General features: G+C 35.7%; 1 protein-coding gene across 8 annotated transcripts in view; it reads left to right on the forward strand.

Moving 5' to 3' along the window:
* Window positions 1-26,838, forward strand: part of NRXN1 (neurexin 1) — a 676,210-nt gene that overhangs the window by 66,605 nt on the left and 582,767 nt on the right. For all 8 annotated transcript variants that reach the window (XM_058802359.1, XM_058802360.1, XM_058802364.1 and 5 more), the window contains exon 2: window positions 12,703-12,732. In XM_058802359.1, coding sequence (XP_058658342.1) covers window positions 12,703-12,732 — 30 coding nt within the window. The remainder of the gene's footprint in view (window positions 1-12,702; window positions 12,733-26,838) is intronic.

A 26,838-nucleotide genomic window follows, 5' to 3' on the forward strand; every position in this document is an offset into this window, starting at 1 on the left:
TGGTGTTGTACCAGTCTGGGAAGGCACAAATATCCAGCTACAAAGTCAGGGCCTGAGTGAATTTCTCTACAAAATGTGCAGTCATATGTCTCCACTCTTAGGTAAGATCTATAAAGGAGAAATGCTATATTTGCACAGTTGAGATTGTGCAAGTGTAGATAGCTGCCAGTACACCGTGCAGTAAACAAGCAGTAGGAAAGTTTTAGGAGTAAAAATATAGTAAAAATATAGGAGTAAAAATAATATCTAATATACTATATAATATAATATCTAATATAGGAGTAAAAATAATATCTAATATACTTTTAGGAAGTATATAGGAGTAAAAATAATATCCCTCTCATGGGCCAAAGCCATGACTTCTCCTCCTTTGAGTGTCCTGCTGATGTTGTCCACTGGATCACCGCCTCTGTAAAGCTGCCATCCAGTTGGAAAATTGCTTCTGCCATTCAATCACTGCACTGCATTTTTACTCTCTGTCAGCTCAGCTAATCCTATTCTATTAATGGGTCTAAGAGACCAGTTTTGCTGAAAGGATGATTGGAGAGGGATTTGATTTCTTCTGATAGTAACTGAACCTGAATTTGCAGCCTATTGGATAGCCATAATTGACTATCCAAGAGGACAAATTGACAAAGCAAAGTGCAACAAGGAAATATTGGGCATGTTTCTACTCTCACATACATCAAAAAAAGCATGAGTAATCCCAAAAATTTTTTATTCCTCATTTCACAACTGTTTATTAAACAATGCATTGAAGTTGCATTATGAATATCTCAAATTAATTTCAAAATGGGTATTCTTGAAATAGAAATATCTGTGTCACCCCACATCACTTTCATAGAACATAATCTGTACTTGACATTGCTCTCTGCCAACCAGAAAAGTTAATTCTGTATGAAAGGTTTTGATAGGAATAGCCTGAAAATATATTTGCATGCCATGTAGCCAGCAGGGCAAAACTGAGGAAAATCCAAAGGAATAAAAATAATTCCAGGAAGAAAAGAGAAGTTGTAAAGTGAAGAACATACAGTCTGTTTGTAGTTCTAGTCAGTCTATCCGTTCTCTGTGATAGGAAATAAGACCTCTAGTGATTACAGGGAGGAGGTCCTAAAGCACAAAGCAAGGCAAAGTGTGTAAATCCCAGAGATTTTCAGAGGAAATTGAATTGAGAAATAGTTCCAGAGGATAAACAGGAAAAGAGCAGCAGTTCTTTAAGAATTTCTGATTATTGTGTAAAATACATAGATGTACATTGTGTTTCATTTCCTACTTATGTAAGGAAATTCAAATACTGAGGAGGGAATGTGGTTATTTGATTCACCCTCACATATGCAAATTATTTCTCTTTTCACTACCTCTATTAATATTCCTAAATTCAATTATTAAAAAAAAAAATTGCTTCCTCATTGTGGTTACTACAGCCATGACAGAAATTCAGGAATGCTTGTCCCAGTGGCTGATGAAAATTTCTTTAAATTATTGATGTATTTTAGACAGGTCATAAGTATAGCAAATATAAGAGTAGCAAGACATAAAAAAATAAATTTAATGAGGTGGGAAAATATGGCCAAAGTAAAATTTCTTGGGATTTTAATACAACTGAAAAGCAATAATTTTTATATATACATAGTCTCTCCACTGAGACTGTAGAAGTCTGTATGGTCAAAACTACTAACAGGAGAGAACAAGTAACTTTCCAAAATTGTTGTTTTCAGTAAGCAGTTGAGAAAAAGGAGATGAAAGTATCAAAGATTTGCTTATTTGTCAACTCCTGTGGCTCCAGGCACACAAAAACCCACTCAGATGTGCAGTATCTAAAAATATGTAACAATAAAATCATTGTGAATTAATAGTGTAAAATAAAGAAAGTTGAAAATCTTGGTTTGATACACTTGTGATAATGAGCACTAAAAGTGATAAATCTGCACAGGAATGAAATAGTACAAAAAAGGTGTTGCCTCAGGAAATGTAGTGATTTAATAATGTCTTGATTTTGATTCTGTTTCTCATCTGTTTCTCAGATATCTAGAGAAGCTATATATAAAAAATATAACAGGTGGTAAAAGTAAATTTTGGCTGGAGATATTGTCCTGTTGTGAACCATAGGGAAAATAGATTTTTGTCTGAATAGTTTTGTTTTTTTCACCCATTATATTTGAATTCTTCATGGGAAATATTTCTCAGTGAAATCTTTTTGTAAATGATGCAGATTGGTTCTGAGAAAACAATTTATTTGAACACTTTTCTGTTTAACAGGGTGCCAAAGTATTTGCTGCTGTTTATCCTTAGTTTCTGTTCTCATTTAACTAGAGAAAATTCATAGAGTTCTGCCCAGAATGTACCACTGTGAGAATATTAAGCTGACCTCCTAAATGGCAGAAGACAGAATCTTTTCCAGTGATTCCTACAAGGCAGCCCAAAAGCAATGATTGATATAAAGCCTCTGTTAGAGAAAAGCTCTGTCTTAAGACTTCAGGGAAGAATTTCCTAGAACTGCCAATTCTTATTTTATCTTTATTGAATGTTTTTGTCTTCTTTTCAGTTTGAACTTTTCTGACTCTTGATGACAGTCTTTGTCTGGTTGAAAGGACCTCTATCCTAAACTATCAGGAACCTTTGATAGTTATAGACTGGGTTCAGACACCTCTTTATCTTATCTTGGATTTATTCAACAGATGGAGCATCTTAGGGCTTTCTTTGTAAGACATGGTTGCTGAGTTTTCTTAGGGTTTATAATGACATTAATGACTGTGGGGAAAGTTTTTTTTTCTGAAACATCTCTCATTTTTTACTTCATTTAAAATATATGAACACTGTAATTAACACAGTAATGGTTTTAATTATGCCGCAAAAATAATGCCATTTTCTATTTCTGTTCATTATTTCTCTGCTAGTGCCCTCAAAACTTGCACTAACCCCCTTTACTTGCTTCTTCACACTTGGAGCTCATCTACAGTAGCTTAACTTAAATGATCTTGTCATTATTTCATTTGCAAAGCACTTGGGATACTGTCCAGAAAAGATGGCCTCACTTAGAACAAATTCATGGTTGTTATTAGGATTTACAGAAGCATACTGAATTTGTGCTGATGGCTTTGTCTTTTAAAAAAAAAAACAATCTAATTGGGCCCTAATGATCCTCATTTAGTGGAAAGCTGTGTCCTTATTTTCAGTCAAGGCAATCCATTAGTGCTCCTGATGGGATCTTGCCTTTGTCCCAAGTCCTGAACAGGGCACTCCAGAAAAGAAGGGATCCTCAAAGAGATGTAGGTAGAGAATGAAACTAAAATGGGCTCAAACTCCTGTTATTCTGAAATTTCTCCTTTCCAGCCAAAAAATATCAATAAAGTCCCTGTCATATTTCTACCAACTGCACTGGAAAACCCTCTGAATGAGTCTGTCCAAAGCTTTGTGGAGATTAAGAGGGGCTGTACATTGATTTCAGATCTAATGTGGAAATGTAGGAACTCCTAAGCCCTCCTGCCTAGATTCTGGTAGATTTCTAGATTTTGTTTAAGAGTCCCAACAGGATTAGGAAATGCTGTTACCCTGTTTACCCAATGCTAAAGGAGGCTGCAACAAAATCAGAGTACCAGGTATCTTTATAATCAATTTCTGATTATTCATAATTGCATTCAATAATGACAATCAATAAGTGCAGTACATTTTTCAAAAGTAATTTCTAAAATATGCAGGTAATCCTAATGGAATTTGTCAGATACACAGCACTTGAGAGGAACAATGATCATGACCATGGATATTCAATCTATTGGTTTAGTTCATCATCATTGACTGTATGACTGTTCATGCTTTATAACATACTTCATATTTTCATATCCTTTCCAAATATTTTGTTTTGAACCCCATGTCAATAAAATCAATTTCTCTACTAATTTGAGAAATGGATGGGACAGGCAAAATTACACCACCCAAGAAACACTGGGAGCAGTTCCACAGATAAAGTGAAATGATATTTCTAACTACAGGTTTTTGGGGTTTATTTTTTGGTAGATAATTTAGAGAGATGTATAATTATGCATTATTCTTTGATAAAAACAAAATATTATATCTTAAACTTCTAGCCATCAATTTTGTAGCAAGACACCTTCATAATATAGCTTTATTTCAGGCTATTTTACCACTTGCCATGCTTCTGAATCCCTTCTGAATTTTCATAAATATGTCTATAGTATATTATATTCTTCCTTGCTGGAATGTGATTGTGAACTAAATTGTCATGAGAAAAGGCACTGTAAATATCCCGCTGCTAATATGCTATTTCTTATGGTGTTGTTTCTGTTTTTGTAATTTCAAAATACTAATTACTCTTTCTCCTGTTTGTCATGAAAATACAGTTCTTACATAATTGTGTGGCCAAGGTGTAAATTCTCTAGCAGATGAAAAAAATGTAATAGCAGAAATGACCACTAAACATAGAAAGAGTCAGGTGTTTTTTTGTTTGCTTGTTTTATATCAAGGTTTCCATGAAGAATCACTGAACATTAAAACAATTCTTTAATTAGTAAAAATGTACTGCAAAAATATGATTCCCATTTTCATGTCACTAAATCACAGTAATGTGCTAAAATAATTAGAATTGGTTGAGCTTTTGCTGCAAAAAAATAAAAAAATGTGGAGCAGAATCTGCTCTCAGTTCAGTAGGGACAGCCTGAGACAATTCATCTGGAGATAATAAGCCAGATTCACAGCCTGTGTAAGTTGTGCAGTTCCTCTGATTTCAACTGTGTCACACCAGATTTAACTCAAGTCAGTATTTGGCTCCATATGCACAGTCAACAGATTACACTCATAGCACCAAGTGCAGACTTTGGCTGGAGGAATTAGGTTGCAAACGCAGAAAATAGCAGGGCAATTAATTGTTTTTGGTGGTGGTCATGGGGGAAAGTCTTGGAAATAAGGATTTACAGAGGATAAGAACTCTCTAGTTCTTCAAATGAGGAGCTTGATGCAATGTGAAAAATAGAAAAATTCCCACATCTCTTTGAATTCAGGATGCTGAAGAGAAAGTCACCTGTTTCCAGGGTGAAAAATCCTTGGTATGATCAGCTGGTGCAGAAAAGGAAAGAGCTGCTCTGTGCCACTGCCTGCAGCATTTGGGGTTGGCATTTTGGGTCCTAAAAACCTTGGGTTTCACTGCTGCCAGCAGAGCTACTCAGTAAACAGTAAGGTCCCTCAGAGGGGATAGAAATGGATGGAAATGTTGGTAAATTCATTGTGTGGCTGAACCATCAGCACGTACAGAAATGCGTAGTATGGCTCTACTCTCCTCCAGGTATAGAGATTTTACACCAATGCAAAACTAATGACATAAATGCAGTTACTCCTGATTTAAATGAGGAAATTTTTGTTCCCTCTGAACTGTGACTTGATATTATACATGGCTTTTAATGATCTTTCTTTTTTTCCTTTTTTATGGTTTTGTTTTATTTTGTTTTTCAAGAGTGGCTGGAGTAAGCAAAATGAATAAAAAGCAAGGCTAGAATTGGAGCCTTCTGATTTCTAAGATTCTGCTTAGAAGAATAAGCCATGCCTAGAAAATGGGAATCAGGAAAGCCAAGTGAAGTGTTAGTGATATGGAAATATATCATCCATCACAAACAGCCTACCTTAATTAAAGTGCTCAATGCTAATCTAATGTAAAAGCCTCATAAAGTACCATAAAGAAGCTGAACTAATTTTTTTCTTAGATTGAAAAACTGTTTAAGATGTTTTAACTTACCATGACAAAAACCTGTGGAGGAATGAATTTTCATTGCTGTTTACCAGTGCAGAGGGTTTGGCTATATACACTGTTTAATTCAGGGTGGGAATTTGACTTTTTTCCATTTTATTTAATTCAAAATGTTTTGACAGCTTGACTTGCTATCACTAAAAGTTTAATCAGTCAGACATTTAGGGGAAGCTGCTCAGCCAGTATAAATCTTTCTGGTGAAAGTCACAAAAAAGGCATACCAATTATTGCTAAGAGGGAGGACTCATGATATAAAACCAAATATGCTAAACCATGTAACCAGATGGGTTTAACCATCTGATCCTGCCTAAGATGTCATTTTCAGAGCCCTTTTCTTTGAGTCTCACATCATGAGGAACTGAACTCAGCTGTCAGCTGAGTTCATATGCTGGTTTTAAAGCATCTTGTTAAGCTAAACATGGCCACTAAAAAGAAAGCCATGGCAATGTTGGTTTGCAATATGCAAACGCTGTGATAACCATAATTAGATGTAAGAGCCTGAAGTTAAACAACAATTGAAATAACTAATTTATTTTTCATTGAGTTTGGTGTTTTTTTTTTACTTAGAGAAAGGAAATTACCACATGCTGTTAAAGGTAGAAGGTTCTTCCAGAAAAGTTTTGCTAAGAGCCACTCTAAATATCACATTTTTAGTACAAATATCATATCCAAATATCACTATTTACATTGTATATAGAACATAATATTTTTGTCTTGTGAAACTGGGTGTTCTTCATCATGTCAGTGAATTTTATTCTATTTCTTGTTATAGAGCATCTGAATGGAAAAGCTGAATTATAATATCCAATTGTATAATTAAACCTTTAAACCCTTATTATTCATCATTTATAGCAGTTATTATTTTTAAAGTGGTAAATTTTTCAAATTATTTGTTGGAATACTGTTGAGTTTTGATGACCTTTTTCATTGTTTTCTGCATTAACTTATAAAGGCTTTTCACTATGATAAGTGACACATTCGGAGAGGAAATCACTGTGCTTAAAAAATATCATTAAGCCCAGTTCAGTGTAACTTGTTTTGTTATTTGTTTTTTGGTTGCAATATAACACAATTATTTTAAGGCATTATTCCTATGGGATGAGTCCATGAGAGATGACCAATAATGGCAGAACTGGCCTTCAGTTTTCACTGGATTCTGCATGCTCCCTCCCCAGGAAGAGCTGGTGGAGATGGCATAAACTGCAGCAGCAGATCTCCCAGGCAGTCAGACTGCTGTGCTGTCAGCCTTCCCCATCTCTTTGTTGGCTCCACAGCATCCATCTCCTTGACTTCTCTGATGGTTTTCCTTCGTTATTTTACCTTTCCCATTTTCTCTTTCCTATCCCCTCCTCAATCATGCTCAGAGAAATACTCCCTCAAAATCACCTTGCCAGTGGAGTAGCTGAGGACTATAGGCACCAAAATGAGTTTTAGGACACTGAGCCTGTTTCTCAGCTTTCAATTCTGTCCACTTTATTAACTGAGACTCATTTCTTAGTTCCCTTTTGCTTTGTAAGCTTGGGGAGAACCTTCTTTCTTGTGCTCCATATTGATGTTTGGTTGGGTATAAACAATGGTAAATGTTATTGCTTGTTGATAGCAGCCTTAGGCAAAATGCCCTTTAACTGGGGGGCAGAACCCATCCTTGGCACGGCTGTGGCCTTTGCTGACTGTACCAGGCAGAGAATTGATTAATTTTTTGCAATGTGCAAGTTTCTGATGCTGACCAATTCTGTAGGACATGATCCAAAAGTTCTGACTCTTTCCACCCAGTTTAAATTCTACTTTTTTTCCTGCTGGATTTGGAGATTTGCCCCAATGACCAGAGTGCCTCTCTAATGACTGCAGGATCAGCCATGCTGCCTGTGGTAACATCTTCACAGCACATTCAAGAATTTATCTGAAGTTTAAAATCTTCTACTTCATCATCCAAGAAAATTCAGAATGGGAAAGTAGTACCAAATGAATTTAGAATCCCTATCACAAATGACTGGTGGTTTTAAAATATACAGTTACAAAGTCTTACAAGAAGACCCTCTGATTAATAAGTAACAATAATAATAGTTGCATGTACAAAGGGCTGCACTAAATCCTTTACAATATTTGCACTTTGGCAAAGAGTATTTTGTTTCATATCACATACATTTTGTTAAGTAGAGGAAACACTGCTTCCCTGGTGCTTTTGTTTTTCCCTCTGGATTGTAGCAATGGAGCACTTGCATGTTGTGTTTGATGCCTTGCATGAGTAAGACATGCAATGGCAAGTTCCAGTCTGCATGCTGCTTAATGAATGTTTTCCTTTTCTCTCCTTCCCTGTTATGTGCTTACAGAAGACAACTATGTGGAAGGTGGGTGCTTTCTACCTTATTTTCCTAAGCTCTTGTTTTTCCCCTCTGTTCAGTGGGGTTTTCTTTTCCTTCTGCTTAATGTTATAAAAGTTCACATATCATTCAGTACGGTAAGTTGTATTTTCCCCTGCATAAAGGCATACAAGTTTATCGAATAGATGTGATTTATTTTTTCATACAGAACACAAGCAAAGCTCCTTGGCCTTATTGCTGTAATTCCAGAATATCTCCACTGAAACAACAGGATTTGTACTCGTGTGACTGATACCGTATCCAAAACCTCTCTGGAGATTTGCAGGACTGATTTCTTCTCATGTTCTGTATGAAAAACACTTCAAGAAACTATTTATCCCATCGATGTGGAGCCTAAACCCTCCCAATGAAATAGAAATGCATGTTAAATTCCTGTCTCTTAATTGCTTAGGAAAATGGAAAGCGCTTTTCTCTTTAATACTACAAACCTTGCTTATATTATATCCTTTACAGCACAAAGCTTTAGGAAAAGAGGTTTTCTGTCTAACTTTTCAGCATAATGCACTTGCCTTTGAGACACTGTGAAAGAAGCAGCATGTGATTTTAATAATTGAGTTGGTATGTAATTAAGTCCCTTTAAAGAAAGTATGGCATAGGGCAGTGGAAACTAAGGCACAATGCCATCTATCCTGAATATTGGTAAGTAAGTCTATTAGCTGGTAAAACATTCAAATATATGATAGTTTTAAAGTCTTTTTGCTTATAAGCTAAAAAGTACAGGTGCTTTTTTTATCTACAAATGTCTTTAAAAGTCTTTCTGTGGTGAATCTTTGCATACTGGATAAATTATTATCTATTTGAAAAAATTAGTTTACTCATCTAGACTGAAAAAATTTGCTTTCATTCTATTCCATTCCAATATTTTAAAAGCTATTTTAAAAGCAAGGAGTTTGTAAACTAACTCATATGCAAAGTGACTGTCCTGGCATGACTCTGACCTGGCATGCTCATGTGAGCCACTCGGGGCCTGAGTTCATTCAGGTTTCAACTCACTGTGAGCCACTGCCTGTTCAGGGGTGATTTTCTCAAGCCTTGAAGTGCTGGTGCTTCATTTCTCTGTGCTGCTGTATTCAATGGTGAAGGCAGGTGCTCAGATTTAGCACATAGATGATGCTCTGCAATTTTATTAATATATATGTTTTCCCAAGGAGAAGCAAAATTCAAATAATTCTGGTGCTTTACTTGTGGGCACTGTCATGCTTGTACACGTCAATAAAATTTCATTTTCAGTGTGAGATAAAAATGTATTCAGCAACACTGGAATAGAAATTCTAGCTGAAAAACATAAAAGCCTAGAAATAACTACCTAATCTTGTATTTGATCTGTGCATAAAACTCTTACTGGTGTCAACATGAGTCTCAAAATTTGAATTAGGTTCAGTATAACTAGATAAGGAGGTTCAATTGCATTTCATATATTCATTTATGCACAGCAGTAGAAGATAAAGCCTGGATAACTGTTAATCCAGACTTTACTTGAACCTAATTCTTAAAACTGCAACCTTAAATTTATTCCAACACAGGTCTGGATACTTATGCATATGTTAAAGTTACAAAGCATGAATATGTTAAAATGGAAGCATAGAATTGTGTACCAAAGCACAACTTGAAATCTGAGCTAAAATTTTTCATCTTTGATCTCTGATATCTGAGCATCTCTGTAATTTAGGCGACATAAGCAAACAGAAATATGTAATATTCAAATTTGTATGTACTTCTGGTAAAAAAGGCTGTTGTTTTTTCATTTTACTGAATTTGGACTACATTTAATACCTTCACTGCAGGTTTATCACATTTAAATTTTGTTTTGGCCTGTGCTCTGCATGGAACTCACATACCAAACTATGGTATCCTCCCTTCATATCCTCTTCCACTATCCCACCCTGTGCTCCTTAACCCTCTCCTCTGAGAGCCAAGCTCAGGAGAGAGTTGGAGTGGATCACACATGAGGGATTCCTTCTAAATCTTGAATTCCTAATTCACAAAGAAATTGAAGTAATGGTGCACAAATGAGTATTTTCAATGTATGGAAGGTCTATATGTGGCTACCTTAAGGATAAAAGTTCCCAGGTTTATTAAAAGCAGACTTTCATTTTGAAAATCTAGCAGTGATTCCTCCCATGGCAGATTTAGCTGTATCATTGTAAACCTCTCTGTGGAATGAACAGGTACAGTACTAGTAATGCTTCACTCTTCAATAGCCTTCACCCATAGATTGCAAAAATATAAAATAAGGTAAGTATCATCATGTGCCTTTAGCAAGGGAATAAAAGTGACCTTGCTGCTTGCAAATAAAGTAACACAAAGAGTGAAACAAAATAAAGTGTCTTGAGGATTTGTACTGAATTTTTTTAATTGGTAGATGTTTGGTTTGAGCAGTGTATGTCTTTTACATTCACTTGCCTGCATTTTTTTCATTGAATAACACTGAAAATGACTCTTAAAATTCAAGCAGTTTTTGTGATGTCTTCAAGAGGTACTTCTGCTATTTACATTTTTTTCTTCAAATTATGTAAGAGTCATCTATTTACAACTGACCAATTTCACATATTTTAACTAAAATAGTGATCACTATCAAACAGTGATGATCTGAAGTTAGACTTTTATTTAGTTTCATATAGCTATGAAGTTCATATGTAAATGTGAGATAGTAAGAGATCACCTTTTTTACATTCCCCTGGGAGACAGGGCAATGATTTGTTTGAAAGATCTTACATAAAGTAGTGGCTGAAAAGTCGTAGTTTCATTAAAGAAAAAGATGTAATGCTCAACTGGTTTCAAGTTTTCTTTAAATACAATTAGGGTCAAGTCAAAATCTGAGATTTCTTGCTATAGTTGCCAACACCAAAAGCTAAACCACAAAGATAAATTAATCAATAACAAGAAGGGACTGACACTTCCAAAGGCCATGTGGCAGGAGATCCAGGGAAGGACACCCAGCACTAAAAGAATGAATTAAATAATATCACCTGGTCTTTATGCTCTGTGTATTCAGCAAGCCTCTCTTGCAGCAACACTTACAGAGAAGGAACACCCATGAAAACATTTCTATTCTCGTTCACAAGCTGCAGACTGCCAGTTCAGCTGTGTGATGCTTCCAAAGCAATGCTGATGCAGGCATCCCTTCAGGATCACAGTCAGCTTTCATTTACATTGCTGTGAGCCCCAGGTAATCCCACCAGCTGCAGAGCTCTGTATTTGGAAACAGAATTTATTGCACAAGAGATCAGGCACATCAGGCCCTTCAGTTTAACTACACATCTAAAACGAGTGACATTAAAAAGCAATAATTCAACAAAACCATTGTTAGACTACTTGGACCATCACTTGAGATTTGGAACTGATAAGAGAAGAATCATTTAGACTGATTGCAGTCGGGAGTATCTTCTTTGAACTACCCCCAAGTAGCGTGAGTCATTTGTGCACCTAATTTTCTTTGTGAATTAGAAATCGCAGAAACTCTCTCTCTAGGAAGCCTGCTCTCCAATAAAGAGAAGGATATTTTATTGCTCACCTTCTTTGTGTGAATTAATTTCAATTAATTGCAATTAAGAAAATAATGTATGGCTTTTTTGAGAAGAGGAGCACATTTTACACATGAACAACCAATAATTCCTGAAATGGATCCTAAACCAGCTAAATTCAACAAGAATAAGTCTGTTTTTTAAATCAGACATAAAAAATTAAAACCCTTCATATATCTAAGAAAAATATTCTCCCAACATCACATTATATTCAATGAGATTTAAGTATCATTTTATTATCATGATTAAAAAAGATGAATATTTTTCCTTGAAGAGTAACAAAATTTGGCTCTGGATGAGTGATTATCATTAAGGACATCTGCTTTGAAATGTCACTAGACCTTTTCTGGTGTGATGGGATTTCATCTCACAATATAAGTATAAAGCAAAATCTATTTCTCACAGATTGAAGAAGTAGTTGCAGAAGCTGTCACTTAAATTTTCTTTATTGCTGTGTATTTTATATTGCATATGTAATAATTTGCCTTCTCTGGAACAAATTCATTCTACTGTCATATTTCACACAAATAAGGAGACATTCTTTGCATTATCATTTCAATGTGATGAATAAATTTTATTTAATTACCTGAAATGCTCATTTTTATGAGGGGAAAAAGATCAGACCCAGCCCATTTTTCAGGTTTAAACTTCTCCAGGGTTTAAAGATCATTTCACATGTAGAGGACAGGAAGTCCTCTCAGCAAAGTGTTCAAAGCAATATAATCAAAATATGATAAAGACAGATGGATTATTAAAGGAATTGGTTGGATTTGAAAGCATTTTATTATTTTCTGTCAATGCAAATACTGCACAGAAAAAAAAATACACAATAAAACAGCACCCAGTGTTTGAACTGCAGTTCTGTTACTTGTAGCCCAAAGCATTCCAACCAGTGGTTGAAAAATGCTCTTTGATTTCCCTCTGTGATACAGACATCTTATAGGAAACAGATGCCTGTCACAAAACATTTTTGTCAGTGTGACAACACCACCTTCCCGTGCTCCCTTGTTCATTGCTGACTGTGCTCTTGTTTCCCTTCAAGGTCTGGCGCACCTGATGATGGGCGACCAAGGTATGGGCTCTGTTCCTTTTCCACTCTGCTTTCATTGTTTCTTCTTGTTCTGTAGCTGCTTTGAATCCATCACTGCAACCGATGGGCAAATGCTTGAAAGCTGTCTTTGGCTGCAAAGAAACACATGGTTGTAGTCACATCTTTTTCTTGTTTTGTTTTTTGGTTGTTTTGGGTTTTTTTTTTTTTTTTTTGGTTTGCTCCGTAAGCTTTTGTCCTTCCTGCCTCCTCAACTCCCCCTCTTGCAAAACAATAACTAAAAAGAGGTGAGAGAAATAAGAAAGTGATTACAAAAATTCTGTGTATTGATCAGAAAATACAATTATGGGTGATCCTATTAAAGATAAACAAAGTGCCAGACCATTCTTCAGATAGCCCCTGAAAGAAGATGCTCCTCTTGTAACATTGTACACATTGAAGAGTCCATTTGCATTAATGCATGGCTGATTGGAAATGTGCAGAAAGCACCTGCTCCTGGCTTCTGGAATGCTGAGAGTACAGTTTTGCTACCTAACAAAACCAGTGATTTTTTTCCTCCTAACCATTGTCCATGTTACCTTTGTGACAGTCTTTCTTATCTAAGCATGGGTTATTTCTGTGTTTCTCTGCATGTACATGATTGGGAAGAAATAAACTAAATCCCTAATATGTCACTGATTGCATCTCCATTTGTCTTCAGACACTTACCTTAGACTTTGTCTCTTCATGTTCAGATACTATTGCATTTACATATACTCATGACTCTTACTGTTGTTTCTCTCCTCTTCTTTATTCTCTTTTTGTCTGGAAATGCTTTCTTCATGGAACCATTTCACCAAATCCATAGGTAAAAGTAAAGGTATTACATGATTTTCTTTATTTTTAATGCCATCAGTATACTTTAATGTATGTATAAATAATGCAAGTGAATGTAAAATTTTTGCACTGATAACATGAGGTAGGTATATTCTTACAGTAAATATTACATGGATATCAAGGTAAGGATAATTATCCTAAAGTACAGGCTGACCATTTTCTAAGTTTGTTTCCTGGTTCTGTAAGGGATGTGAAGCTTTGGCAGTGATAAAAGAGGCTGCAGCTCTAGAAGTGTTCATGATGAAGTAACAGCCACATGTTGAGGTATGCCTTTTTCTGTTCTCAAAGAGCTGCAGTCTAAACCACCAGACACAGGAAAAAAAAAAGTAAAGGTGTGATGTTGTTCAGTAGAGACTCTGGAGATAAACTGTGCAGGGTCAGTCCACAGCTTGATGTACGTCTTACATGGGAACAGCACTAACTTTAGCGAGTCTTTGCCCTGAGAGTTTCCTTTCATATTAATCACTTGGAGTGTATCTGAGATAAGAATTGGACAAAGGAATGAGGAAGAAAAAAAGCCAGAGAAGTGTGGGGTTTCTTTCAGATTTTTTTTTATTCTTTTTGTTTCTTTATGTAAAGAATGCCAGCTGTGTTTACTTCCCTCCTCCCAGAGGAAACAGTGCAGTAGGGGCAAGAATTTTTTCCTGTATAAATAAACATCAGGTTTTGCTACTAGGACACTTGTTCACAGGCACTGTGTAAATATATTTTTATGATAAGAAGGTGGTGATTAAAAGCCATTTAATCTCTGTTACATATGATGAATAATACAGTTCTATTCATCTTAGCCATTTGTCAGGGTTGCCTGTTCTTTGTATAAATCAGAAATCCAGTCTGCATGTTCATACTTTCCTGACTAGTTAAATTAGAAACAGACTTCCAGGTTTGTTGGTGTCTTGGCTGATTTAGTGTTTCCATACCTAGGAAGTTCAAAGACTGTAAATACAAATCTGTAGTGTCCCTTTCCTCCTCATATCTGCCCCCCTGGAAAGACTCTGTACCTGTATAGGTGGGAGACCATTTGTGTGTGTTCTGGAGGTCTAAGTCTTCTTTCTTAGGAAAACTTTTAAGCAAGTGTGTAAGACAATCTGTTCATTTCTTTGTTTTTTCAGATAATTTTGTTTTGTTTGCTATATGACTGATCCTTTTGTTTTTTAACAGTATGTGTGATTTCCTCGTTACTTATTATCTTATCCTAATCAGTAGATATCTTGGCTGCAGCCGCCTTAAAATTACATTTTTTAGTAACTGAACCTTGACACTATAGATAATTTTTTATTAATAATGCACAATTACTTTTCTAGATTGTTCTGTACACAGAATAAATTATGTAGTATGTATGGCACCAAAGGGTTTATTTTTGTGTTAAAGGAGTAAAATATAAATATTATGAATATTTATTATTAATAGTAGCTGACATGAAGAGCAGATTTTTTAGCAAAACATAAGTTCTTCTAGTATTTTGCAACATTTAGACTTTCATATTTTTTTTTTAATGTTTAACAACTGTATTTTAAAAAACTTACCTGTATATATTAGCTACGTTTAATTTTCAGTAATGTGCCAATTAACATAATTTAAACACCAGTGACCAATCATCTAATCATTTGACTACATTTTAGCTTTCATATGTTGATTTTTATTAGATTTATCCATTAAATATAGAAATAATCATTGCTGTGTTTTGAGAATCACAATACTTCTGCACATATAAGGTTGTATATTTGTTCAAACTGATGGAGAGGGTTTATATGTGTGCCAACTCCAGTTGCTTGTAACAGAAAATATCCCCCCATGTTGAGCCATATCCTGAACCAGGAAAAAAAGCCTCATTTTGTTGACTGTCCTGAAACTTTACTAATATCAGCTATTGAAACCTGTGGCCTTGAAACAGTTATGATAACACACATTTGTAACACAGGACAATATAAAAAATTATGAGGGTGATGGAAAGGAATGAAGGGAAAAAAAGAGGAAACTCCTTTGTTGTAAGTTCCATTTCTTGAGAGGTATGCAAGGGCAGTAATTGGAAAATTTTGGGTGATTGTATGATGAATTGATCATATTTTGGAAATATAAGCAATAAAACACTTTTAAGAAGCTTTACAATGTAATTTGTCCTGAAGAGTATAAATGGCTGAAGTATCACCATCTCCTTTATTTGTGTAAATATTCTTTGGGATACTGGAAAAGGAGAAAAAGAAAAAATCAAACCAGTGTATCTTCATAATTAGGACAGGGTGTTAACAAGGTAAGGACCTGGTGTTGGCAGAGGAAGGAGAAATGTGGCAGCCTCTCCAACTGGACAGTACTAAGTTCAGCACTATCTCACAATGGCCCTGATGTTTAAACATTTAGCTGTAAATCTAAAGTGGGATACCCTGGGTAATCTCCCCACAAATTACTCCTTGTAGATGCTATACCTAATACTAGGAAGATCTGCAATCTTTTATTTCTATTGGCATTTGTTTATTTTCTGACAAGCACCATATATTCAGAAACATTTAGGAATTCCATTTTCATCCCCTGGAAATAACTGACCTGTATAGAATTTTAGCAGCAACGTTGTCACAGCTCTGATGGTGAAAAGTCATAGTAAAGGTAAGGTTTGTAAATGGTGTTGATGTTTTTACTTGACCACTTGAAAACGTTACTCAGAGCAATTTTTCAATTCAGAGCAATTATTCAAGCAGATTTAAGGATTGCTTTAATTAGAAGCAGTCCTTAAATCTGCTGTTCATAATAGGCAGATTTGTTTGCCCCCAAAAAATTTGTGCCCAAGCAAATTTTCTCTGCTCTCTCCAACTATTGGAGGTGGTCTAATAAAACCGTTTCCACCTATAGGCCTTACCTCGTCAAAGTCATGCAGGATTATTTTGTGATGAACAGTAATAAGACTAAATTTATATGGCAACTAATGCAAAACACTCCATTTCTTTACTTAAAAAAAAAATCTCATCCTCTCCTTGTCATATTCTCTATTTCATATTCTTTTGGTGAACAATGAAAGGACTTTATAATTCACAAACTGTAAGAATGACGTGTAATACTTTGTTTTTATACTGCAGTTCTCTTAAGCCTATTCATATTTTTACCTATAGTTTTTTTTAATGTAATTATTATACTTTTGACTATATTACTCATACTGTACCTAAATACTATGTTCATACTCCTGTTCTATTTTTTTAGTGATTATGTGCAGCTTTAAATTATACATGAGTCACTCAGGTTTATAAAAAACTATTAAATATTGGCTAGCTGAGCAACAAGTGTTTCTACCAAAAAATTGATAGTACGACTGCAATTTATTGCATTAGATTGAAGGCTTTTGATGTGCTGGTATTTGCTTTACTGTGTATAAATTCTGAAGAAAGAGTTCAGAATGGCAATTTATGTATGTGTCAACATCCTTGACAAAGGAGGGAAACTTTTTTCTTGCACATGCTATTGCACAATACCTGTGACAGCACTAATTTTTTAATTATCAATCACACAACTGATTTGACAGCTGGAAAAATAGAGCATTGGAAAATAAAAGCAGTTTGTAGAAATTCTTAAACAATCATGAGCATAAAAGTGGTATGTTATAGCTAAGTAATTATGTGATGCTTGTGTCATGCAACACAAATCTCACCTTGTGACAGTAATCTCCCCTAACATCCAACTGTCTGGAATTTGGGCATTAACCACAAGTTCATCTTACTGGAATGACTTTCATTTTTTGCTCTGGTTTTGAAGAGCTAAGGTGGTCTTGGCTTCTTGCACTCTCATTGAAACACCTGTCCCCTCCTCATCTGCTGCTGTGTGTGCTCTTCTGGGTGGGCCTGAGAGACACCCATAGCCCATTCTTCCCTGATCCAAGCCCCCAGCAGTCCAGAAACCCTGTAAATTCTTTGGCACAGCCCTGGACTCGAGCTCAGCTCCTTATTTTTGGCTCAGTGCCCTGTTGACATGGACTCAGTTTCATGGCTTTTGCCTGGCAAGCACAAAACATGGATGGAGGGCGTTCCTGACTCCCTGGACTTGTTCACATGCTTATATATCCTAGGTGACAGCAGCTGGCTGGAAAGACTCCCTGCTAGAAGCGAAGTGAGGTAATTTAGGGTTTGACACACAATGGGGTTGCCAGGGTAGGGGAACTGAAGCTGTTTCTAGGTGACATTACAGGAGAAGAATGGATAACTTGAGCTTCCCCACTCAATCTTGTCGTTGTTTCTATTGATAAAAAGGAACAAATCAACAGGGTTTAAAAATCTAACCTCCACAATTCCCAAACATTTTGAAAGTCTTGGAAAATTTACAAAATTATCAGCATAAGAATTAAAAAAATATTCTCTTTAAAACTACCATAATTTTAATGAGTATTAAAATTTTTAAAATAAATTTATAGACTTTAAATATAAATTTCCTCAAAGAACTCCAAAGAACAGAAGCTACACATCATATTTCTTCTATAATGACTTCTTTTTTTTTCTAAGGAAACTCATCAGAATAGTTAAATAGAGGCTGCTGTTCACCAGAACTATTATAAGTAAGTTTCTGTGTGTAACTCATACCCCCATGCTTACAAATGTATGTTCCAATAAATATTTGTACTATCCCTATATTTATATGGTCAATATGTTCCAATTTTGGTTTAATATCATAATGAACTAGACTAAATATTTATTTCGATGCATCGAAGCAAGTAATTTTCTTGCACTTCAGTGAGTGATACCCTGCAACCCTGGAATATTGGCATTTGAAGCTGCAAATCCAAATTTATGTTGGATTATGATCAGTAAAAGGTCCCCAAGAAGACAAAAAATGCAGCAGAAGATGGCTGCTGAAGATGTTTTCTATCTGAAGCATATGGCTCAGAAGAAACCAATCAACATCAGGAACAGAAATGCAAATTCTTCCTTGAGACCCACACACTTGAAATTCTATCTGAGATGGCTTATTCCTCATCAGCAGTATGAAAAGAAATTGTAAGAACCTGTCACAAATATAAAAAAAATACTTTCTGAAGAAAGGGAAACATACTTATTTTTAAAATAAAATCACCACATGGTAATGTCCAATCCACAGCAAGAGTTCTAGTGCCTTACTACCATGAAAATAAAGAATTCACCATGTTCTGAATCATTCTGATGTCACTCAAAAGCATCATGTAACATGTATGTGTTTTTCATAGACGTCCTATGGATTCAGAGGAAAGACAATAAATGTGTAACTCTGGAAGATTTGATGTAAAAAATGTTATATTTGTAAATGTGTAGATTTCTGCTGGGTCCAGTAAACATTGTAGTATAGTACATAATGCAAGATTTTGGCTTCCTCAGCACAAGGCTCCACTTAGAGCACACGTTTATCCAGAAGATGGGTATGCTGACAGAAAACCTTTCAAAATAATATTAAGTTCTTTCAAGATGAAGGATGTGCATTTCAGGCCAAAAAGTATGAGGGGATTTATTGGGTATGGAAAACAGTTAAGCTGTCAATCTGAAGAGGTAAAAAAAAAAAGAATCAGCAGGTAAGCAATAAAAAAATAGGAAAACTTAGCATTTCTTCCTTAAAGCAAGCTTTTCTTTTAATGTATGTGTCAATGTACCTAGAAAATGAGAATTTAAAGCTGCAGTGGTCTGTACCTTTTTTGCACGGTGAAATTCCATGACAGTTTTATACATATCACAGACATTTCCAGTGAAACAGGTATTTGAGAGAAGTGTATGCCTTGGATATTGGAAAATCCTTGAACCTTCTTGTGAGCCAAATACATCAGCAGAGTGACACTAAAGGTTTCAGTTTCACCCTAAGATTGCACTGCATCTTCCTAGGATAAAATTCAGTCCTTGAAATCTACAAGAGCAACTAAACAAATGAGCCCAACAGAATCTACTTTCTGTTATTTCAATGAAAATCAAAAGTAGTTGGAAATTACTGTACATCTCAGAACAGAAGTCTCAGCTGATTTTAACATTAATCCAATCAGTCATGCTCAGTGGAGTTTCACCAGCTAAGTGGAAAGAAATTAGAGCCCCAAGGAAGAGTATTTGCAAACATCTCTAACATTTGTCTACATGGAGGATGACAAAATTCTGGACTAAGCTTTATCACAGCTTCTAAAGAATCTAAATCTAATGAAAGTGAAGAAATCTTAAGAAGACTGCTCTAGAATTGTACTGGTATAGCTGAAAATGGGGACTATGCTCTTTAAATGCACATTGTAATGATATTTTTCTACTGAGAAGAGCTGCCTTCAAAGGAATCGAAAAATATTTAAATATTCAGGTCAGAATCGATCATTCTTGTAGAAATAAGAATGCTGCATACAAATTTTTTAACCTGCTCTTTACAGGAATTTTCTTTGGTGGTAATAAAATGCCAAGGTACTTAGAAACGACAGAAATTTAAGTTATCAAGTCATCTTTAAACTCTTTTAATTAAAAAAATATATACTTTACACTGGTACTACTAATATACCTCTCTCCTGATTTTCAAAGACTTCTATAACCCTGATGTTTTTAATTCCTCAAAGGTGGTTTTCTGTATTTACTTCAGGGTCCACCTAGAGCAATTAAGCAGAACAGTGAAATTGTGCAAAGAACTGGGAAGTTCAGGAGCATAAAGGAAGATTCCCATAGGAAATTGTGGAGCATGGAATGTGGACATTGCTATGAAATTATGATCATTCTTTTAATGGTTTTCCTAGATACCAACCTGTATCCAGATATAGGGTTTTTTCTCAGACTTGGGAGCAAACAAAAGTGACTGAATCTTTTTATTGAACGAATTTATTCTCGTGAAAGGAGTCCTTTCTTCCTCATTAAATCTATATTCAGGGCAAAGGTTTTTTTTTCTGTTGGCACCCACTTAGAACAATTTTCTGATCAGCACTGCATTTCATTTAAAGGCAGTTTTTGTAATTTGCTGCTATGACTTAGAAGTTCTGGTACTTTTTTTTTTCCCTGCTCAAAGTAGACATTTATCCTTTAAAGAAAGGAAGCATCTGGACTGATTCACTGGCAACTAATAAAGCTGTATAGAAGCAACATTGGATAACAAGAGGCTACCAGAGAACACCTGGCACTGCTGGCATCACAGCCTTGACTTCAGTAGCTTCTCTGTCTTGGGGGTGGGAGGAAATAAAAGCAGCTGGGTCTAATTCCTTTCATCTGCCTTTTGCATATTCTTCAGACAGAGGGGGTCTGCCTGGAAAGCAAAATTCAGCATTGAGTGAGTATAAATCTGGAAAATTTTCACTGGGGTTACCCTTAGCTAACAGGTCTGTCCTGAATTCCATTATCGTGAGCCATGGTTATTCCATTTTCAGGAGTATCCACCCGAAGGAAAGGAAGCTGAATACCTTTCTGTGACCATTAATGCTCTGCTTCTGAAGCATCTTTCAGCTGACAAAAACCTGAGAGGTTCCTGAGGACAGCTGCATTGGTACTTAGGTGACCCCACTCCCAGCCAACAGTGACATCTCTCTCTAGAACTGGAAATCAGGAAGAGTTTCCTTCATTTCCTACTTCATTGAACCTGAGTTATATCAAAAGGTGCCAGATAAGGGCTTTTGATCTTAGGAAAAGGGCATGCAGGCCTTTTGCTGGTAATACAACCTGGTCTTTTGATTTTCTCAGTTAATGGCTGTGCTTAACCACTTGGTCTCACAAGGTACTTGCAAAATACATTTAGTATTTCTACAAGTCCATAAGAAATATTTTTTAAAACCCCACCAAAGTTGTATACATACAAATCACCATTGAAAACTATGTTTGCAGGCTGTGATTTTACTACTGAAGCTGTGCAAAAAATTAATTTTAAAGCCAAGTGCCTGTTTGACAAAGCTATTTGCACTATCAATGGATGTTTATTTAAATGGGTACTGATACTATTTGTATTAACTGCAACTACTGAGTAGTTGTTATGTAATTTTCAATTTTAGAAGAGTCATTTGGCTGTGGTTACATTGAACTCTAGCACTACTGTATGTTTATATCCTCACAAAAGTGATTGGAGATTTCAAAGTGTTCTATTTTAATTTAATCTTCATTTGCCTAAACACCCCTATATCACTGGGGTACAAGTAGTAAACTGGTGCTTTCCTTTCATCCAAATGCATCTGAAAACCATTAATTTTGTAGTTATCCCTCTAAGTTCTTACATCATTATGCACTTTCAAATGCAAAAAAAATGCAGCTGTGACTGTATCAGTCATGCACTGATATTTTTTAATGTCCTTAGCAGGTTTTTTTGTCTCTTTACTTCTCTGCAGTGAATTATTCAAATAAGAATACTGTCCATGACTGTGACTGTGTTATCATACTGGAAGAAAATTTATATTTCAGAAAAGAATAATATAGAAGTGTCTAAGTGCAAGATTGGACCAACAAAGCTAGACTTGGAAATTAGCAATTCTGTGTGATTCTCATGCAACATATTTATCTGTATAGAACTGTTATACATCTTATTCATATAGGAAAATATCAGAAAAATCTGTGGACAAGATAGGAAAATATCTATGGCAAACTTACATTCTGAGCATTACACAAAGCTACCTGAGTCCCACTGTTAGTCTACTGCTGCATACTTCCCCAATGCAAAGAAGGGGCTGTTCAGGCTACTATGAAGAGGATAAATTCCTGTATTCCTTTTGAAAATATTGGGAAGCACTGAATACATGGAGTAAAACACAGTAAGTCATTCACAGTTCTAAAGGACAAATTCCTCAACAATTTATATTAACATATCCACATTTACCATGCCTACGTGGAGCTGCATTCAGGATGTAGTCACATTAGCAGGTAAATAGGACCTGCTGCACTTCATCACTTTACCTCTCAGAAATGGCTCTATCTCAGGTTTTATAATGCTTTATATAATGACAAATATGTAATAAAAATCACTCATATGTCATTACGTGTCATTTATTCTCTCTTCCAGGAAAACACATGCATTTGATATTTATCCAGTGCTCTAAAATAGCTGATAGACTTACACCTTGCTAACAAGACTATTCATTTTGGTTGTCCCTGAAATTAATAGGCTTGTTAAAGGAACAGGTTTTTTGAGAGTTCTGCATTTATCAAGCTGTTATGAAAGCAAAATGAAAGTTTAATTAATATTTTACTTTTCAAAACACCTAAAAGATCTGTATATCAGCCCTATAGCTTTTAATAAGTACATATAACTCTCAGAAATGTACATATATCTAGGTCATGCTAATTATCCACCTTGGGAGGCAAGAATGTGCCTATACTCCTCTACCTAGTTGGCATACTCTTGAGACCCAAGTCAGAAGAGCAGGCTTCAGAAAGTCTAAAAATACATTTACTAGGTTCTTAGCCATTAAACTGCTTAAAGAGGAGGTCTCTCATGTACTGGCTGACAGCCTGTAATTTCTATTATGCAGGAAATGAGACTAGATAATCAAAAACAACCTTTCTGGCCTTGAAGCCTATGAATCACACAGAACAGAAAATTTACTGTGGCAACACGTAAGAAAATTGTCAGGCATTAAAAGAGTCACAGCATTTTTGCTTTATTAGTGGCACTTTTATCAGGTTTCTTGTGTAGATGGGATTATGTGTCAATGAGCTCCCCCAAGTCAAGCCCTTATGGACTAACTGGGAAAACCATTCAAAGCATTCCCTCAAGCCAGGATGTACCATGGAAACTGAAACATATATGGAAGTGTGAATCAAAGGAAGGTTAATCCTTCTCAAACTTAAATATTTTGCTATGGTTATTTATTTTGAATACTTTGAATTGAATACTGCAGTTAATCTCATATTTAGGAGCGTTATGCTATTCAGTATTTTTGTTTTATACAGGTTCTCATAACACATTTGCAACAGGCTTTGGAGGTCTTTAAGTTATACTGTAAGAAATGAGCTTACCTTGTCATACAGTGGCTGCTACACCAGATAAACCCTGGGCAAAATGTTGCTGTGGATTATTTGTGCAGCAAAGCTGGAGCAGTTCATATCTACCCTTTTATAAAGGGAAAAATGCTGAAAATTAAATGAGAAATAGAAATTGTGATTGAATCCAGGAACTGTTATAAACTAGAGGGTACACAGTCCCATAAGAGTGCTCTGAATTAGAGAGAAGAAAGATTCAAACTTATAAGACCCAGAGTCTTTTAATATAAAGACTGAAGTCAGCATTCTAATATTTAGTTTCTCTTTGAACCTCACCATTCAAATTTATATTCACTGAGAGTTAAGTAGTCTTTTTTAGTTGCAATATGCTCACACTAAAGGAGAGGACGGAATCATAGGCTACTTTATTGAAGGACTTATTATTCTACATCAGAATTATCTTTATTCATGAAGACTTCAAACACTTTCTTAATGTTCAGTTTTACTGTAGCTAGGAAAAGATCCTGTTATTTGCTAAAATTCAGGAAGACAAATGGGTCTATGTTGTTTCTCTCAGAACAAATGAAAAAAAAAAATTAAGGAGTTATTTAATTCAATGGATTTAGAATATTTCTAGTTTAAAAAAATTCCAAATCTTTCCCTGGTAATACATGTTGACTATCAGGGAGGAGGAGGAAATACAATTTTTGAGATATATCTTCTATGCCTCATTAGTGGTGTTCAGTTACACACCTTGTAGGCTTAACAGCCTCTGGGTTATTAACATTTTCCTGCTTGATAATTTATTAATACAATGGGTCAAATATATGTACAAGCAGCTAAATATGGGTCATTGGGAAAAATGAAAAATCCTATTCACTTGGATGGGGAAAAATGTCTCTCCTACAGATTTTTCTTTATTCTTTTATGCACTTATTGTTGATATATATTATGGAAGCATCTCTGTGTAGCTAAGAGGAGACCTCTCTTTTGGAACATCTGTCCTTGTTTTCTAATCTACCTCTGTGTCCTCAGTGAAGCTGGTAATTATTCAGCCATCAGTGAAATTACTGATTTTGTGGGGGAAAGCCATAGGGAGGTGGCATAAGGAATTCTGATTCAGACTGAGAAGTGGGATTCAGATAAGGAAAAGCTGATTTCTATTTTTCCATGTCTTTGGATTGTGCTCAAGCAATGCTGGTGTGTTAGAGAAGAGCAGGCTTCAAATATGTGGCAAATCCATGGCTGTGGTTCCTCCTGTGCTGCTGCACGGTGAGTGAGGGCACTTCAGAAATTCTCTGAGCAGCTTCCTTCTGTCTCAGTGTCATCCCTCAGAACTGGCAGCATCTGGTATTCCCAGAGAATTAATTTCTGGGGAGTGTTTGAGAACAGGGCATATTAAAATGTCACTATGAGGATGCTGTCCTATGTTTGAAGGCTGATACAGAGGAATTGACAGCTAAAAGCTAAACAAAACGTAAAAAAAGCCATTCCAAGAACAACCCTAGACTCCCCAGCAGTTATAATTAGGTAATTTTGTGTAATTTATGTTGGATTATAATATTCAGATTGGTTTAAATGAGTACATAGGTCAAAAGCACCATACAATCTCTTTTTCCTTTACATTTACAATATATTTTATATTTTTTCTTATCTTGTGTCTGTTTACAAGAGACATAGTTCAGCAGAACTGATGAAGCCCTGATGCTTTCATGGTTGCACAGTGCCTGTCATTCTGCTGAAGGACTGAGGAAAACCTAATTGGCAGTTAAAGCATGAACTTTCTGTACCTCAAAATATGGTTCTCAATTCCTATTTTGCCTGTGGTGCATCTGCTGACAGCTTTAGCAGATGTTTGACTATCAGTGAAGTGTGGTCATGACTGTTGATGTGGTCAGGCATGTTATTTAAAAAAAAAAAACAAAAACCCTCTTTCCAGTATTCCAGGATGTGTCTGATTCAAAATCTAGTTTAATTTGGTTTTAGTTACTCAACATGGAGCACCTTTGACTGCTTCAGAGTTTGAGTTTATTGTAGTGGGTTTGTCTGCAAACAGGCACTAGGAATGAAACCAAACAGATAGTAGTGCCAGATTGGGATGGTTTGGAATGAGAAATTTATCAGCAGTAACACAGAGCAAGAAACAAAGAGGAGTAACTTTGAATGTTGTCAATAGGTTTGTATTTTTTAAAAAAAGCTTTGCAGCTTGCATTTGGGCTGTTTTCCCTTCTGCTTTGTTTTGGTTTTGGGGTTGTTTTTTGGGTTTTGTTGTTGTTTGTTGTTTTGGGTTTTTTTTAACTGAGTAATAAACAGGATTCCTGTGGTCTAAGAACAAAGCCACTGCATCTGTGGAGACCAATGAAATACTAATTGGATTACAGGTGTGCTTAATTATCATGCACTGAAGGTGTTCAATTTTCCTGTGATCAAGGCAGTTGTGTGAATATGGACTGCAAGAAAGGGTTTTTTTTCTTATGCTAAGTGAAAAGCTCAGAAAATACAAAAAGGATGAGTAAAGCTGACAGGCACTTTACTAAAACTTTATGCATCTCTTTTCTCTTGTTTTTTTTCCCTGAAGGACAGTGTTTTTCCTTATAGTGTGAATATTTAGCATTCTTTTGAGAAGCATTTTGCTAATTAAATACCTGTAGCACCTCTAGAGATGCTTGCAGCGTGGGAGGACAATGACTTTTGGCACAAGGCAGTGAGAGCAGCATGTTCTGGGTTATTGTATTCAAAACTTTTCTTGGAAATTAAGGCACTAAGTAGAAAACTACGAGGGGAAACTTCAGTGTCCTGACATTTAAACCTGGTTCTAGACAGATTTGAAAACTACCTGTGTTTGTGAAGTCTCAAAGAAGGCAGGAAGGTTCTGAAGAGCCTTAGAAGTACAGGCATAAAAGATTTTATTATTCTGTTCTTTTCTCCTACTGACTGTGTCTCCCTGTTGCTAGGAGAAAGATAAGGTAACTGCTCCCAAAATTTTAAGATACCATAGCTATTTCCTGTCAAGTGTTTTCTCCTAGGACTGACTGTTCCAATACTCAGTAGGGCCCAAAAAAATCTTTGATAAAGCCAACCACTCATACTTTTTTTTCTCCTTATATTCCAAGGTTTAGGAAAGGGAGAAGTTAAGAATGGGAAGGTAAAAGAGCTGTTGCTGTGGGAGTGGATGACAATTTAGAAGTGGAAAACCCAGACCTGGCAATCCTTAGTCCTGGCTTGGCTTGAGAGTGTAGAGAAAACTGCCTGAGAGTCCTGGAAGATGTGACTTATTCAAGTTCTCTGGTTGTTCATTTAGTCTTTAAAAAGAAGAACCCTGCTTATGCATTTCTGTCACTTTTGATGTGTGATCAGAATTCAACAATGCTACATTTCTGTCAAAGGCTCTTCAACTCCAACGCTT

This window comes from Ammospiza caudacuta, chromosome 3 (assembly GCF_027887145.1).
Source record: "Ammospiza caudacuta isolate bAmmCau1 chromosome 3, bAmmCau1.pri, whole genome shotgun sequence".
NCBI classification, from domain to species: Eukaryota; Metazoa; Chordata; class Aves; order Passeriformes; family Passerellidae; genus Ammospiza; species Ammospiza caudacuta.